The following is a 16,902-nucleotide window of genomic DNA, read 5'->3' as shown; positions in this document are numbered from 1 at the left end:
TCCCTCCCTCCGTGGTAAGCTGCATATTCAGTGTAGGGAAGTGTTGTTACTTTATATAAAAAGGTGCTTAAGAAGATAAAGGTGCACAAGCTCTAATGCTCTCAAATGCTCCAGGCATTTAAACGTGTCCAATGCCTGCATACCTTCCAGCAGTGCTGCCAGCCAGGCTCTCAGCAGGAATTAATGGTAATTAAGCATGCTAGAGGCATCCACACTTTTACAGAACCACAGAATCAAATTCTTAGGGGTAGAAAGGACTTCTGGAGATCATCTAATCCAACCCCCCTGCCAAGGCAGAGTCACCTGGAACAGGTGACCCTCCCTTGGCAGCCTGTTCCAGTGGTATGCCACCCTCAATGGAAGTTCTCCCTCGTCTCAATGTGGAAATTCTTGTGTCTGTGGCCATTGCTCCTCATCCTGTCACTGGGCACCACTGAAGTGTCTGGCATTATTGTTTTGACACCTGCATTTGTGACATTCATATGCATTAATGAGATCTCCTTGCAGTCTTCTCTTCTCTAGACCAAACAGGCTGAGCTCCTTCATTCTCCCCTCCTAAGAAATTGCTCCAGAGCCCTCATCACTTTTGCGGTCCTTACTCAAATAAGGACACGTGCAACTTTGTCTACAAATAGGTACTATATGTGAGAGCAAAAAAGTAAAATAGAAAGCCTCAGAGAAAAAGTTGGATGCATGAGCAGCACACAATACCACACTGTGGGTGCTGCAGCTCCAGCACCCATTTACCCAGGTTTTGGACTCTCACTTAAACAGCTCCATGTGCATGTGTGTCTACAGTACAGAATAACATAATGGACAAGGCTGGAAGGGAGCACTGTGGGATGTCTGGTCCAACCTCCCTGCTCAAGCAGGGTCATCCCAGCGCACGGGGCTGTGCCCAGGAGGTTCCTGAATCATCAGTGAACGAGAATCTTTGATCTCTCTGGGCAACTTTTTCCAGTGCTGGGTCATTTGGCACAGTAAAGAAGTTCTTCCTTATATTCAAATGGAACTTCTGTGAATCGGTCTCTGCCCGTTGCCTCTTGTCCTGCTGCTCGGCACCACCGAGCAGAGCCCGGCTCCATCCTCTTGGCACCCTCCCTTCAATACTGATAGACGTTGATGAGGTCCTGTCTCAATCTCCTCGGGGCTGAACAGGCCCAGCTTCCTCAGCCTGTTCTCATACGAGCGATGCTCCAGTCCCCCATCATCTTTGTTCCCGCCGCTGGACCCGCTCCAGGACTCCCTCGCACGGTAGTGGACACCGCACTCCGGATGCGGCTTCACCAGGGCTGAGCAGAGGGGCAGGCTGCCTCCCTCCCCTGTGCAGGTCCGGCCAGGAGCAGCAGCAGCCGCCGCCGCCGGGGCAGAGCGCGGGCGGGCAGAGCGCGGCCGAGGCACCGCGGCCGAGGCACCGCGGCGGAGCCGCCGCCGCTCCCGCCGGGGCGGGGCCGCTCGCCGGGCGGCAACTTCCGGCTCGGGCCGGCCCCGCCCCGCCGCAGCCCCGGGTCCGGCCGGGCCAATGAGAGCGCGGAGCCGCAGCCGGGCAGGTAACCCGCGGCCAATCAGAACGGCGCTGCGGGAACAGGTGGGCACGGCGAGGCCCCGCCCCCCGCCCCGCTGGCGGCCGCGCCAATCGGGGCAGGGAGGGAGGGGCTGCCCGCGGCACCCGGCCCCGCGGGGCTGCGCTCCCTGCCCGCCCCCGACGGCCGCCGCCGCTGTCCGTCCGTCCGTCCGTCCGTCCGTCCGGCGGCCGCGCCGGGAGGGCTGCGGCGGCCCCGCGCCGAGTGAGGAGGGAGGGAGGGAGGGAGCGCGGAGGCAGCAGCCATGGCACTCGTGGCTCCGGAGACTCGGAAGTTCACGCGGGCGCTGAGCAAGCCCGGCACGGCGGCCGAGCTGCGGCAGAGCGTCTCGGAGGTGGTGCGCGGCTCCGTCCTCCTGGTGAGTGCGGCGGCGGCGGCCCAGGCGGGGCTCCGGCCCGGGGCCTGGAGGGGCTGCGCGGTGCCCCGAGGAGGAGACGGGCCCTTTGATCCCTGCGGGCTGTCACGGCGGCGGGCTTTGATCCCTGGCTGCTCGGCGCTCGGGCGGCTGCCGCGGCGGGCCGAGGTGCGGTGCAGCCGCGGGCGGGGCGGGCGCTGCCGGCCGCGGGGAGCGCGCCCGCCCTGGGATGCGGCTCCCGGCGGGCACGGCTGGGCGCTGCGCCCGCCCCCCGCCAACTTCACCTGTGGAGCGGGCAGCTGGCGCCCGGCCCGACGGGACCCCGTCGCTTTTGCGTGCGTCGAAATAGCGGCGCGAAAGTGATTTTTCATCTTGCTGCTCCCTACTCTCTTTACAACTAAGATGCAGTTTTTCGTTGTGTCGTGCGGAATGGAAGATAAGCGCTGGCAAGTGTAGCAGGAGGGTTTTAGCGTGTTGTTTATCCTGGCTGTCCCTGTTCCGTGTTCGCACATGGTTGCTCCTCTCTCCAGTGCACGGTTGGGCGCGTTCATTAATTTAAACGGCTGAAAGTAAATTTGTGTAAATAGTTGTCTAAACCGGGTATTTTAGTTTAAAGACAGCTGAGAGGGGATGCCATATGTGCATATAAATATCTCAAAGGCAGGTATCAAGAGGATGGTGCCAAACTCTTTTCAGTGGTGCCTAGTAAAAGGACAAGGACCAATGGCCATAAACAAGAATTTCCACCTCAAGAGCAGGGAGAACTTCTTTCTATTGGGGGTGGCAGACCACTGGAACAGGCTTCCCAGGGAGGTCATGGAGTTTCCCTCTCTGGAGACATTTGAAACCCACCTGGATGTGTTCCTGTGTCACCTGCTCCAGGTGACCCGGCCTTGGCAGGGGGTTTGGACTAGATGATCTCTAGAAGTCTTTTCCAATCCTAGGAATTTAGTTCTGTTAGATGCTGTACTGAGGCAGCAGGTGATGACATTTTAAACAGCCTCAGTAAGACTTTCCAGGGTTTCTCTTCTGGGACTCTTATTCATGGTATGCATTTGTTTTCTTTGTGGTTTTGTTATCTCCAAACGGAATGTTTCAGTAAGCGTTTAACTCTGTGTAAGTGAAGAAGTTCTGCTGCTGGAATCCCTGACACTGGAAGCTGATCTGTCCTTTGTTCTTTGCTCTTGCTAAGTATGATCTTGTCTTTTTTTGAACCTCCTGTTGGGACAGTGTCTTGTCATAGCTGTGTGTTGTGAGAGTAACAAATGCTGTAGCTGTGATTGAAAGACAAATACCTTTTTTTTAAAAGACAATGGATCTAAAATGAGATTGCTCTTTAGTTATCTATGCATCACATAATTTATAAAATGTGAAAAATTCAGAGTCTTCCTGGATACTGACAGCTTTCCACAAGGGGCTAGCATGTTTACATGGAGTGAACATCCAAATATGTTAACACTTCTCCAGGGATCAAGTACTTTTTGGGAACTGTGGAAAAAGAATATATGTATTTTAAAATACTTCTTGTTTTGGGGAAGCACAAAGGAGATTTAGGTATTTTCATGACATAAATGTTTGCAGTGTCTGCAACCCTGCCATTCCCTCCTCTGCCTTTAGAAGGTTTTTCCTTAGTTCACTTATGACTAGTGTCAGTGAGTTGGAAAATATTCATATGCATCTTTAATTAATTCAGTTTGACCATAATAATGGTCAAGCTGAATTAATTAAATTATTAAGTATATAATAGGGTGATAGGCACTAATATCCCAGGTATTTTTAAGCTGTCACAACAGCATATTCTGCAGAATTTTATGGAGATTAAAGAAGTGATGGTGCAAAGTGGTGTACTGTTCTTGATCTTATCCTGAATAAGGTCTTCATCAGCATTTTAGAAACAAAAGGAGTGACTTACCATTCATGGTTTAACATTCATGTCAGGTTTTTGATCCTTTTATGTTAACTAGACGCATGAAGCTGAATCCCCATCTCCCTCACGTGCAGTCTTGTGCTGAAGTTCACCTTCCTATTTCAGCTGTATTTTGCCCCAGCTGCTATGTCTCTCTTACTATAAGTACTGTTCATTTTATCACTGAGCTCCAGTGTTCTTTTGCACACACTGTTTAAGTAATGGAATAACATGCTAGTAATTACAGGTTTACATTTACATTTTCTTCCTCCTATTAATATACTGTAACTCTTTTTGTTGAACATTGATTTTTGGAATGAAATAGTACTTTTATAAAGGAGAAATTTTGGTGGGATAGTATTGTTTTTTGCTGTAGAAGACTTAAAAAAAAAATACATCTCTAAGTTTGACAGGTTTACCTGTTTCTTATCTGAGTTTCTGGGCTTTGTTATCTGAATAAAGATATCTGGGCTTTGTTATCTGGTGAAAAGACGAGTCTTACCAGTGTTACAGTAGTTGTGGAATACTCTGTTCAGCTGTGGGTCTTTAAAGTAAAGGAGACCCACTTTCCTTCCAAAGCTGCCTCTCAAAGCTCTTTGATATAGCACTTTCCCAGGATTTTTTCAACTGAGTTGTTAACAAATTGTCTCGCTTAAAACATAGTTCAGCACTGGTAACTAAAGGGATCTTACTGTCATCACTTGCTCATGAACAAGTGCTGAGGTTTTCCAGTATTGAAAAACTGCTGTTTGCCATTGACTAGTCATGCTGTGTAGAATCTGGAGGCAGGAAAGAATTAATTCCAACTAGTATTCATGGTGGATGATCTGTCCAGATCTTTACAACCAACTATTGCTTTGGACTGTACATCTCTGCAGCAGAATGTACTGAGTAGTGATGCAAAACATCCAGTCATTACTTGCAGGAGCAGATAAATGGGAGCTACAAATATCTCTGAGCTTGAGTAGATTCTATAAGTTGCTATTGTGGCTACTGTTTAACAGTTCCATCCATTTTTACAATCAACAATATATGGCTAGATTAAAAAGGAAAAAGAAAAGCTTTGCCCATATATAAATGGGGTTTATTAGATCACTTTACTAAAATACGTGCTTTTCCCCCCATTTTATTAATGTCCTTGAGATTATATTGATGAAAGAGAACTGAAAACAGCATGTCAGTAGGATAGCATGGTACATCTTAGATTTTCAGATTGCTCTTCATTGGATCTAAAAGTCAGAGACTTTCAGCCAGCTGACAGACTAAATAACTTGACTGTGTAGTAAAAAAACATGAAGCAGATGTGGCTTGCCAAGCTAGTTTTCATCACAGAATGAAGCAAGCTCTCTTGTCAGCATTTGACATCTCATATGTTCTCTCTGTTAGATACAGTTTGCTGAACCAACAAGTACAGTTTGGTTGGCTGAAATGAAATCTTTATATTTGGCAATCAGCTTTTTACTGTGTTGTAAGGCACATAATGTATTTCTTGATTATTTAGATTCAGTTTTTATATTTTCTGCTTGACAGTAGCATCCTTGCTGAATATTCTCTTGTGCATTGTTGATGTTGTTTTGACTTCAGACTTGTCATGTGACTTAATTTGATGCTTCTGGCCACCCAAATATATTTATGTCTGAGAGGGAAGATTATGGGGATGACAAGTGTGTCTCTTAAACCAGCAATCTTGCCAAGAGCAGTTTTCAATGCAGTTTTAGTATTATGCATAATTGAAAGTGATGTCTTTAAGTGATGATGAGTTACTCAAAGCATGTTGCATACAGATCAGTGTCTCTTTCAGTAGTATGTTAATGATAACTCATCTCAAAGCAACAAAATTACTCTACATTGGGGTTATTTATAATAATATACCTATATGAGAGCTGACATTTAAGGATAATAAGCAATTAAGATAATGTTTGACCTCTAAAATTTGATCTGCTTTACTTAGCTGTGAATAAAATGCCTTTGTCAAATATGCAGCTAATGAAAATGTTTAAATATGCCAAATAATGCAGCAAAAGTTGTTTCCCCATGTCAAAATTAATATTATACAGAAGAATTTTGCAATATGGGAAAATAGGATGAAATCTGAGAGATTCTCAAATTGCTCCATACAGTTCTTCTTTTTTATTTGGATATGTAAAATAGATGTTAATTATTTAAAGGCTAGAACTGTATCTTAAGATAGTCTTGGGCTTCATACGTTGAGTTCAAATACCTGATGGAGCTCTTGAGTTCTAAAACTCTTCCAGAAATTCAGCTTTTCAGACATGGTAGAAAATCAGTATATCACAAAGGCAAAGACAACTCCTACTGAGTCTTTGATATCAAATTATTTGGTATTCTTTCTTTTCTTTATAAGAAAACTTATGTCAGCTTTGTCCTTCCAATCCTGATCTCTGCTTCCTGTTAATCTCAACTCCATAAGAAAAGATGGTGAGGTGCACTCTATGCTGTATTATTGCCAAGTTTTTAATACAGCATCTCCCCAAAAATACTGGGAGGATTATGTAGTATTTATTTTGGGTTGGCATTTTCCTGTCTGATTCCTGTATCATTTCATATACCATGTACACAGAAGGCTTATGCGCTTCTCTCCAAAGCAGCTTCTCTGTATGTGATGAGCAGAGTATTTGGATCCTCATTAACTGCCAGATTTCAGTTGTAGTGTGTCTAGAAAACAGTCAGTGGCTTCCTTTAGGAAAGTAGGAATTCAAAAGTGGTATGTAATGCTAAAGGGATGAGGGAGACTGGGATCTTTTAGAGCTGATTGGTACAGAAAAGCTGGAAACATGGATGAAGCTTGAGCTTTCTGTACATGGAATGTGAAGTTGTATACATAAGGAATTTGGAAGCAGCAAATCATTATGAATGGCTGAGTGAAAGCAGGGGGATGTGAACTGACACTCAAGATTTTAAAGGAAAAATTGTTGCTGACAATGAACATCACTGTAACATATTTCATCTTGTAAGAACGTGCTAAAAATGGTGATGCTAATTCAGTCACTCTGAACTGCTGAACTTTCTTTACCTGGGGGAAAAAGCCTAGTACTTGACCCTAAGAAGTTATTTTGGTTTATATTACATACTGCTTACCTTTTGTAAAAGAAATAAATATTCTCAGAGAATAAGATCTTTCTAATAAAGGTGTTTATTTTTGCAAAGTGCAATATATAAACTTTTTGATTGGATACAAGATAGTAGTTAGAACACTTATTTCTGAAAAGCCTGACACTGCAAAGGAGACTTACCGGGTATGATAGACATTTCTGTGGTTGCAAAGATTCAGAGGCTGGACTACAGTACTTAAGTTTATATTAAGAAATGCCATTAAACTTATTTTAATTTTTAAGTTCTTGCTCAGAAGGCAATATGAGAGAGAAAATACAAGAGTGTTGAGTTTCTGTGTGAACAGCTAGACATTTAAGCTTTTAACATTAGATGGTTCTTGGAAGGCATTATTTTCTGGAATTTTTTCTTTCCTGCTAGACAAGGATAATTATATTTAAGAGAGAAGAATATGTGCTTTATATATGTAGTTGTTTCTAATACAGCAAATGTCAGATGTACCTGATGCTGGTTTGAATTTTCCATCTTGTGCAGTACGGGATACCACAGCATAGCTTATCTTTCTTCTCTTCCTCCTACGCATGCCCTTTAATCCTCAGGCAGGATGTTTCTATCTCAATGGAAGTAGAACTCATTACACCTACATTTAAATTTGGGACTTTCACAACCCTGGGATTATAATTTTTTCAAGACCTTGTGCAATAAACTTAAAAGCGCATCTCACCTAAAGTTATTGGTTATGCTATATTATGCTTCAATGGAAATGCTTCAAAAAGGTCTGTAACCACTCATCTTGAAAACTAGACCCTTAGTGTAAACTGTCTTTTCTGTTGCACAGATGTGAATGCTCAGGTAATTTTTAAGCCCACGTGGTCATTGGGTTCTTTTGTGAGTAGTGTGTATCTGAGATGAGATAACCATCAGAGATATGAATGTGTATTCAAGATCAACAATTTGTGAACTTGTAAATTTTGTCAGATATTTGTATTTTTGAGGTAACTTGGAGATTCTGTTAAATTCATGTGGGTTTGCTTTAAAAATAATGAGAAGGTTATTCATAAGTTGTTGAAGCAAGCAAGGGGAGTTCAGTTTTCAAGACAGCAAGCAGCTTGGTTGTGGCCTCCTAAGAAATGTATAGCTTATATGGCTTTTATTTAAGAACTTTTGTAATTGTTAGAGGTGTTTTGATGCCACTGGTTCTTTATGGAGATAAAAGGTGTAATAACATCTCCTGTGCTGGTGTCCAGGAAGCTCTTGTTTAGATCTTAAGTTTCTGATGGTGGCTAAAGAATTTACTAATGCAATTACAATAAAAAATAATATGTATTAAAATAATGTATATGTAAAACTTCTTTCCTTAGCTAGTGTTTATTTTTTATTTTGAAATTGAACAGTCTCAAATACTTCATTGGACTTGTGTACTCCATCATTTTTACAAGAGTGAAGACAAATTGGTTTCCCTTGCCCCTCCTTAGATTGTCTGTGTCCATTAAAAGCATTAATTTTGCAAGGCAGGAAAGTTGCAGAAGTAGTCCATAAATTACACAACGCTTTTCTCACTGAAGTATTTTTGAAATTACTTATTTCTAAAGAGAAGAAGATACTCCAATAATTCTGGTCAGGTAGCTTATTCAAGACCTTAATTTAGAAGATAGATTTGTGAAAGGTGGCTTACATTCTGTCTTAGTCCAGAGGCTGATGTCTTTGGCCTCTTAAATTTAATAATCTATGAGATAGGGGTAGGTATTGCATCTTGAGAAAGCTACAGGTTTTTTTTAAATTTTATTTTACTGTAAGTAAAGTTTTCTTGTGAGAATGAAAGTGAGCATGCATTATCTCAAAATAGAGATTTCTTCTGGCACTAAAAATGCAATAAATTAACACATATTGAAACCTGACCCTTTTAATATTATGGACTAGATTTCTTGTGTTAAGCAAGGGCTATAATTCCATTGGTGGAATGGACTCTGCTTTGGAAAAAAATGTCCTAGGTTGTCTAAAGGTCTTCAGAAAGTTGATCAGAAGCTCTGAATGGGATTTTATGAAGAAATCGCTTGTGGACCACAAAGGTTTCGTCAGACAAATCCAGCATCTGTTGCTGGTGTTGTCTTCTACTTACATTGCCATTGTGACCATTTGGGAGAAATAGCATCTTTGCTACAGATACATTAAGAAAATAAAAAGTCTTAATCTGACTGCAACGAGTGAGGGGTGGGATTCTTTGTTAGTGTAAGGACGGATGGCTGCATCTGTTACAGCAGTTTGTCATCTCCTCATCTGTGCCCAATAATCAGATATAAGAGGAGGAATGGGGAATCCAGGTACTGTCTTCTGTATTCTCCTGCTGGATCCAGAGATTGTTAGCAATTCAAGTGAAGGGAAAAATGAGGAAGCAGAAACCAAAAAGCCTTTGTTAAAAAGTCTGGATCTGGCACCTGAGGCTGGTGAAATTAACCATTCCATTCTGTGACTAGGCAGTGTTACCTTGAGCCTAATGGTGAATATGCAGAATTAAAAAAAAAAACAAAACACAAAAAACAACAGGTAAGATCTCTCCAAGGGATGGGGTGCAAAGGCATGCCATGGTTCTGTAACATAGTCCCAGGCTGCCTGAGCCTGGAAGGGACCTTTGGAGGTCATTTGGTTCAGCTCTCTGTCTCAAGGACCAGCACCTAGAGCCAGTTGCCAAGGCTGTGTCCAGGGAGCTTCTGAGTATCTCCAAGGATGGAGATTCCCAACCTCTCTGGGCAACCTGTGCCAGTGCTTACAGTGAAAAAGTGTTCCCTGATGTTGAGAGGTAACTCTTGTGTTTCAGGTTGTGTTCATTGCCTCCAGCCCTGTCACTGGGCAGCACTGAGCAGAGCCTGGCTCTGTCCTCTTTGCACCCTCCCTGCAGGTATTTATATACATGGATGGGATTCCCCTGAGCCTTCTCCAGGCTGAACAGTGCCAGCTCTCTGATTGTCCTCCTGGGAGGGGTGCTCCAGTTCCTTAATCATCTTTGTGGCCCACTGCTGTGCTCTCTCCAGCACATCCATGGCTCAAGCAGATTGCAGGCTCTTCAGACTGGTGTACTTGTTGATGTCAATGTTAATGGAGGTTTTTTCCGGAATTCTAGTTTTAAATCTCTGGGTCCAGGCCAAGTTTGGGGATGGGGCCCTCTCTGAATAGAAAGGCCCATTCCACTAGAGAACCGGCTAGAATTTTTCTTCAGCTCAGTAGCTGATGAAAAGGATGCCAGGTAGCTTTAGAACAACATTTGTAATTCAACCCCTGCAACTGTGTCAAAAACAAACAAACAAAAAAGAACATGAAAGTTCTGGATCAGTTTTCAATCTGGAGACTGGGAGGAGGAAGAAGGAAGTCAGCTGAAGCTGCACATTGCCTAAAAACTCAGATTCACAGTATTTCTGTGGAAAGGTTAAATGCAAAACAGACCTTGTTTTGTGCAACATTCTCAGTAATGATAGTTCAGAAAGAAAGTGTCAACTTTATAATTCTGTGCAAATCAAGGAAGCATGATTTAGACTGGCTTTTTTCTCCTAACTATATTTTTAGTACTCATGGAAAATTTCTTCTAGTAACAATTCTAGGAAAGAATAATAAAATATGTAGGACACCAAATCTACAAAGGTAGTTACTTTTCAAAATGATACCTTATTCTTCTAAACTCAGGGAAGAATGAACATTGTTAGTCCTTACAAGTCATAATCAAGTAGTCCCCTTTGAAGTTTCTTCTGCTAAGAAGCATTTTTTTTTTTCATGCAGTGGAAATATCAAATGACCTTGCATAAAATTAGCTAAGCTACCTAAATATGTTTTAAAACACTTTTAAAACAACTTTTCCTCAAACCCAAATAAAAAGAGAGAAACAATGCCAAACCACCCAAAATGAAAAAAAAACCAAGGAAGATGAACACATAAATGTAGTCACAACAAACCTGAGAAGGAGTAATGCTGATCCATAGCTGCTAGGGTTCAGAGAAGCCTGTAATATAGATCCATCAGTGTAAATAAATAATCCTTAGCTGCTGCTTTGTGTACTTCTGGGTGTTTTTTGATACTCAGGTGGAGCTATTGACTTAAAAAGAAATGGCATGTTGACAGATACTGATCTGGGTTTGGAAATTTGAGGCATAGATGAAACTGTTTTTACTACTTCCAGGTACTCTGTGGGTGGGGAGGAGTTGCTTGTTGAATTCAGAGATAAGACAGAAGCTTATATTTTGACTACTATAAAAGTATTCTCCCAACAAAGAGTGGGAGAATTTGAATCAGAATAGATAAAGCTTGCATAATTTCAAGTTGAGAAAGCATTTAAAGTTCGGGTTACATCAGTGCAGGATGTAATACATTTCACTTGTTATAACACCGAAATTGTAAAGTAGTTAATTTCAGGAGCCTGGAATTCAATGTGACTGAGTTTATAGACATAAAATTTGGTTTCAGCCTGCAAATCCAGAGCCTCCACTGCCTTTGGATGCTTTAGTTTTGATGTGGAGATACATGATCTTGCTACCTTACTGGTTACCCAATGCACAGCTGCCCTTCATAGGCTGAAAGGAGTGCTGAAACATACATGAATGAGAAGGTAGATGCTCCACAGGAAGAGCTGGGTGTTTTCCATGGAGAGGTCAATGTCAAGATAAGTTCTTGTTCTCATTTTAACAGATTTGTCAAGAAATCAAAAGTCAAATGAAAATGCTGTGGATATCAACATACAGAAAAGAGGCTTGAGTTTTAAGGTGATGGAAGGGTTGTCATCCATTTGCCAGTTCAATCACATTGACAATACTATTTCACACTCTGCTCTTTAATGTTGCATAATGGTCTTTATATCCCTTGGTTTCAGAAGAAGTCTTGTTCTTCACCAGGGAGCTGATTCTGCTTGCCCTTCACTTCATGCCTTTCTGGGCTTGTTTGTAGCTCTGTTGGTAAGGGACTACCAGGCAACAGAATGATACAGAACTGAAGCTTTGTGAAAATAAGATAGGAAGCGATCTCCCTAGCCCATGTCTTATTTTTCCCAGCACAGTGACGTTGTCAAGTGGTGTTCCAGATGTCTTTCTGCCAGGCATATTTGCATGCACTTGCACTGGCACTTACATGTGCAATGTCATGTTGTCTGATCTGGTAGGTTGTTTATGTGAAAATCATAGTAATATATTTGTCTTAAAGGGGTGTTTAAGGAGGCCACACTCTCTCTCTGTTTGCTAGTCCAAAATGGATTTTAAATTTTTGCTGATCCTCAAGCGTCAGTGAGTTTAAAAAGAGCATTCAGGTTAATGAATAGAGGACACACATCGTAATTATTTGAAGGGTGCTATTCTGGTTTCCTTCAGAAATTGTCCTGGGATTTTTGCTTGCCAGGCTTGTTATCACTTTGGAGTTATTTGCCTGGTATTGTATATGGCTTAATATGGTTGTTATAATAATTTCTTCCCAGCCAGAGCATACAACATGATCCAGTAAGTTTTTCCTCACATTAAATATGAGGTTCCTATTAGGAAAGAATAATCAAATAATCCTGGTGTATACAGCCTTGCTGATAAAGTTCAAGGGACAATAAATCCAGCATAATATTTTGGCAGCAATTCATCTCCTGTAGGGGAAGTTGGAACTTGTTCCTGGCAGAGTTTGGAACAAAGGAAAGGAGAAAGACCTGAACCTGAATGACCTTCTTAGACAAATTAAAAGTAAAAAAAGGATGTCTGAGCCTGAAGTTTCTGCTCCTCTTACCTGAATATGGTAAGCTTGATAAAAAAATGGATTTAAATTTTTTTCCCTGTCTGCTGTATTGTTGACCATTATTTATTCCATCATGGTTTCATCAGTGTTTCTAAAATAATATCCTGTAATTACAGTCTTGATTTGTAGCTTTCTAATGGAAATAATATTCTGTTATCAGCTATTTCAAATCCCAGAAGGATCACTTTAACTTCAGAAAGCTGAAAGTTGTGTGACCACTAGATGGAGTCCACCGAGCATATTTCAATATCAGAAATCCTGTGCTATGGCTTGCAGTGTTAAAAGGGGTAGGTCTTTTGTGTCTCATGCTTAGCAATAAATGCTTATCTATTCAGTTTAGATTGGCTTGGTCAACTTCCCAAAGTTCCTTGGGTTGTTCTTGGTATGTCTGTCCTCAAGGTATATTTGAGTTAAGTTTGAACTTAAGGCACAGAGCTGGCAGATCCCATTACTCATCTGTGGATCAAAGTGTATTACTCGTGTAAGAATGGATCTGTGAGAAGACTGAGCTTTCTGCAGTTCTCAAATATTTAACTTAGCTAAGATAACTGTTAGCTAAGATATTTAGCATCTTGCTGCTAGCAGGGCTATAAATCTGTGTGCATCTCTCCATCGGCAGCTAGGTAATTACCTGTCATACGTGTATGTAGGATTTAAAATAGCATTTCATAGATTGCTTCATTTATGCCTCCTCACTTCCCTAAATATATAAAAGGCATAATAGACACAAAAAATACATTTTACAGGTAGGACAGACTAAATCTTGCTCCAATTTGCATAAGTATTAATTTTACTTTTGATGTGATTTTTTACATTTGTGGCATCTTGTATGGATGATAGACTGCCTCTGGTCTTCAGCCTGGTGCTATACTCAGTATTTCTAATGTCATGGTAACTTTTTGTTTCTGTTGGATGAAAATCTCTTCTTAGAGTCTTGCTGAGTTCACAGATGCTCTGTCAAAATTACTGGGAATTTTACCATGCTATTCTCAAGACTACCTCCTGGAGTAACTATACTGGCTTTCTTCTGAAGGATGAAATTTTCTTGGAGCTTTTTTCTTCCTCTGTTTCAGTGGTTAGTGTGTGGCTATCCAGTGTGCCACCACAAAATCATGGAATGAAATGCAGATCTGGCTGAAATGCAGATCTCTGGAAGTCATCTAGTGCAACCCCCTGCTCAAAACAGTCCTAGTTAGAGCAGGTTACTCAGAGACTGTGACTGTCTGGTCTTAATATCCACAAAGACAGAAATACTTTAACCCCAGTAGCTATCAGTCTTCATGGTTAAAAAAAAAAGTAAATAAATCCTTTTATGCAATTGGAGTATACTGTGTCTGTTTCCTCCTGTTCTGTGACTGTATCTTCAAGAAGAGTCTGGCTCTCTCTCTAGCTTCCCATTAGGAAGCAGCAATAAGATTTCCTTTTAGCCTTCACTTAAGGCTGAACTATACAAGATCTCTTAGATTTTTCTTATATGTGAAACACTATGAGGGTGTTTCACATTAGACTCAATGCATTATCCATTAGACTCAGTCCAATATATCAATATCTTTCTTGTCCTGAGAAGCCTGCTCAGCATGTTCAACTTGCTGTTCAGCAGGAGGTCGTCTTTATCCACTCATCCATCCTTATCCACTCATCGAGACCACACCTAGCTAATTGGGGTCCAAGGATGCTATGGGAGACTGTCAGAAGCATTCTTTCACTAACAGTATTCAGTGTCCATTGCTATCTCCTAGTCCACAGAACCAACCATCACATCACAGAAGACAAACAGGCTGGTCAGGCATAATTTATCCTTAGTAAATCCATGTGGTCTGCTTGGAGCTGATATACATCTCTTACTTTCTGTATATCAAGAAATTGCTTCCAGGAGGGTTTGCATTATAATTTTCCTGGAGATTGGAGTGAATCTGACCAGCTTTTAGTTTTCCATATTCTCCTTACCATTTTGGAGAGCAAATGTGAGGGTAACTAACAATAATCCATATTCAAACACATCCTCTGCACTAGTTTTGACAAATCAAGGGCATAAGAATTTTAAGACAAAATAAAACTCACTGTTGTGGCCACAAAGAAACTTTCAGCATAGTTTCTTCTTTCTGAAGAAACCTTACTTCTTGAAGAGAATTATCTGGCAAAACTCTTCTATGAAATCTGCATGCAGCAGTCATTGCAGGAACAGTTTTTACAAAAGGAACCAGCATCTGAACTTTCTGGTCCTCTATGAACACTCCTATTAAGTATGAAGTGTTTTATATACACTTCTTTTTACTCTTGCAGGGCTATTGGATCTTTAGGTCTTTTCTGCAGCACAGCTTTTTCAGGCAGAAGTGAGTGTGTTGCCTTTGAAATACTGTCATTCGATTGTTAAGACTCTCCAAAAATGCCAAGTGATGTTGGTTTTCACCTCTGGACTGAGGAAGCTTTAGGGCCCCATCTCTACTGTTCTGAGCCAATATTCAGGCAGCTGCCAGATGTGAGGTAGTACTCCATGTACAAATACTTCATGTTTTGTGAAAAGTGGAATTCAGTCAGGATATGTTAAGATTTCTAAGGAACCAGACATTCAGTCATGTCAAGACGGCATTAGTTTGGGCATTTTAAATGCAATGGACAACTTTGTAGGTAAAAACACAAGTACTTGCTGCTTATGTTTCAAGAGATAAAGGATGTTTTTGTGGTGCTTATGCTAGGACTTAGGTACTTGAATCCTCCCTGAAGTATGTTCTCTTGCAAATAGGGGGCTGTGTTTTCATGAAGTGTTTTCCTTTAGTAGTGGCTTTTCTGAAAACAAGAGCATGTTTTGTAGTTCAATTCAATTGGAAGGTCTCTCTAGTTTGACCCCTACCCTCTTAACTGTTAAATTTCTGTCTAGGAGTCTTTAAGTTCTCATTTTGATATTGAGAATTTTATAGGATGAGCTGAACATTTTTTAGCAACCCAGGTTGATTTGGTAACCTTCATATATGTTAAGCATTGTCAAATGGAAACTTGTAAACATTATTTAGAGCTGTCTGATTGCTAGCACACATTTAATTTGTACCTGTATCATTATTCTTTTTTGGAACTCATTTGGTTGTTAAAGGATTGATTAACATGTTGATTTGTAATCCTCCAATTCCCAAGTGCAAAGTGATTATTAGTAATTTACGGTAATCAGAGGAGTGGTTAGGCCCTTAAAGCAATTTTGTTTTTTGGAAAGAACTAGAACTTCTTTATTACTTTTCCAAAAGAGCATGTCTCAAAAATATGTGATTCTGAATGATCTAGAGTTAACACAGCTAAATAATATTTTTGTCATCCTGATGCAGTCAGTACAGATTGCATATAGTGTATAACAGGGAGGAGCTTGTTGTTCCCCATATAAATGAGTGGTTTGGCTTAGGTGTGTAGCATTTGCAATGTATACTAACACAAATAGCTCGTAAGTCTGCATGCTTTCTGGTGCAGGCCCTTTTTCATAAAACAAGAGAAGGCAGGCATTAGTGTTGTCTCCTCCCTATAGCCTTATATTCCTCCCCTCCACTCTCTGCCTTAAGGAAAAAGACCTTTCCATAACAGACTCAGCTAAAGGCAGTTTGCAAAGGGTAGTTTGCTGCTCATATTTACAGTATGGGCTTGTTCATATACTGATTTGTTCTACTTTGGTATTTTAACAATTGGATTAAGATTTTACCTCCCTTGGGCTGTCTTTTAGCTCTCTTCAATGAGTAAAGTGCTGTCAGATCTTTGTAAGAATGTTTCTGGCCTCCCATTTGTCCTGTTTCTCCCCAGGACAGGGTTAATATTTGCAGTAACCAGGAGGGGGCATGGATAGTTCCCATAGGTTATTCTCTACCACCTTATGTCATTTTCTGGGGACAGGGGAAGGCGTAGTGTGATGGTGGTTCTGGTACTACTGGGAGCGTGTGGTGAGCAATTGTAGGAACTGTTCACCTCTTTCTTGTGCACTGTTACTAGTATTGCTACTGTTACTGTGTTTTCTTATTTAATTGCTGTTTCTAGTAGATTGTTCCTCTCTCAGCCTGTGATCTTTATGCCTCCAGTTCTCCAGCCACCCACGTTGTGGAAAAGCAGGGGGCAATGAATGAGGGGCACATGGTTTGGAGTGTTTTAGTGGGGACGCTAAATTGGGGAAAACCTTTACTAAACCATGACACCATTTCACTTTGAGATGTGATACTGAAGTGAATAATATCTCATTGCGTCACATTGCTGCCTGGATGGTCACTACT

General features: G+C 41.4%; 1 protein-coding gene across 3 annotated transcripts in view; it reads left to right on the top strand.

Moving 5' to 3' along the window:
- The first annotated feature begins 1,635 nt into the window (after positions 1–1,635).
- Positions 1,636–16,902, top strand: part of DOCK9 (dedicator of cytokinesis 9) — a 113,184-nt gene continuing 97,917 nt past the window's right edge. For 2 of the 3 annotated variants that reach the window (XM_072931442.1, XM_030276440.4), the window contains exon 1: positions 1,636–1,941. In XM_072931442.1, coding sequence (XP_072787543.1) covers positions 1,828–1,941 — 114 coding nt within the window. In that variant the 5' untranslated portion in view covers positions 1,636–1,827. The remainder of the gene's footprint in view (positions 1,942–16,902) is intronic. The other variant, XM_030276497.4, reaches the window with a different exon arrangement.

The sequence above is a fragment of the Taeniopygia guttata genome, chromosome 1, assembly GCF_048771995.1.
Source record: "Taeniopygia guttata chromosome 1, bTaeGut7.mat, whole genome shotgun sequence".
In the NCBI taxonomy this organism is placed as follows: Eukaryota; Metazoa; Chordata; class Aves; order Passeriformes; family Estrildidae; genus Taeniopygia; species Taeniopygia guttata.
This window is presented reverse-complemented; position numbering and strand designations above follow the sequence as displayed.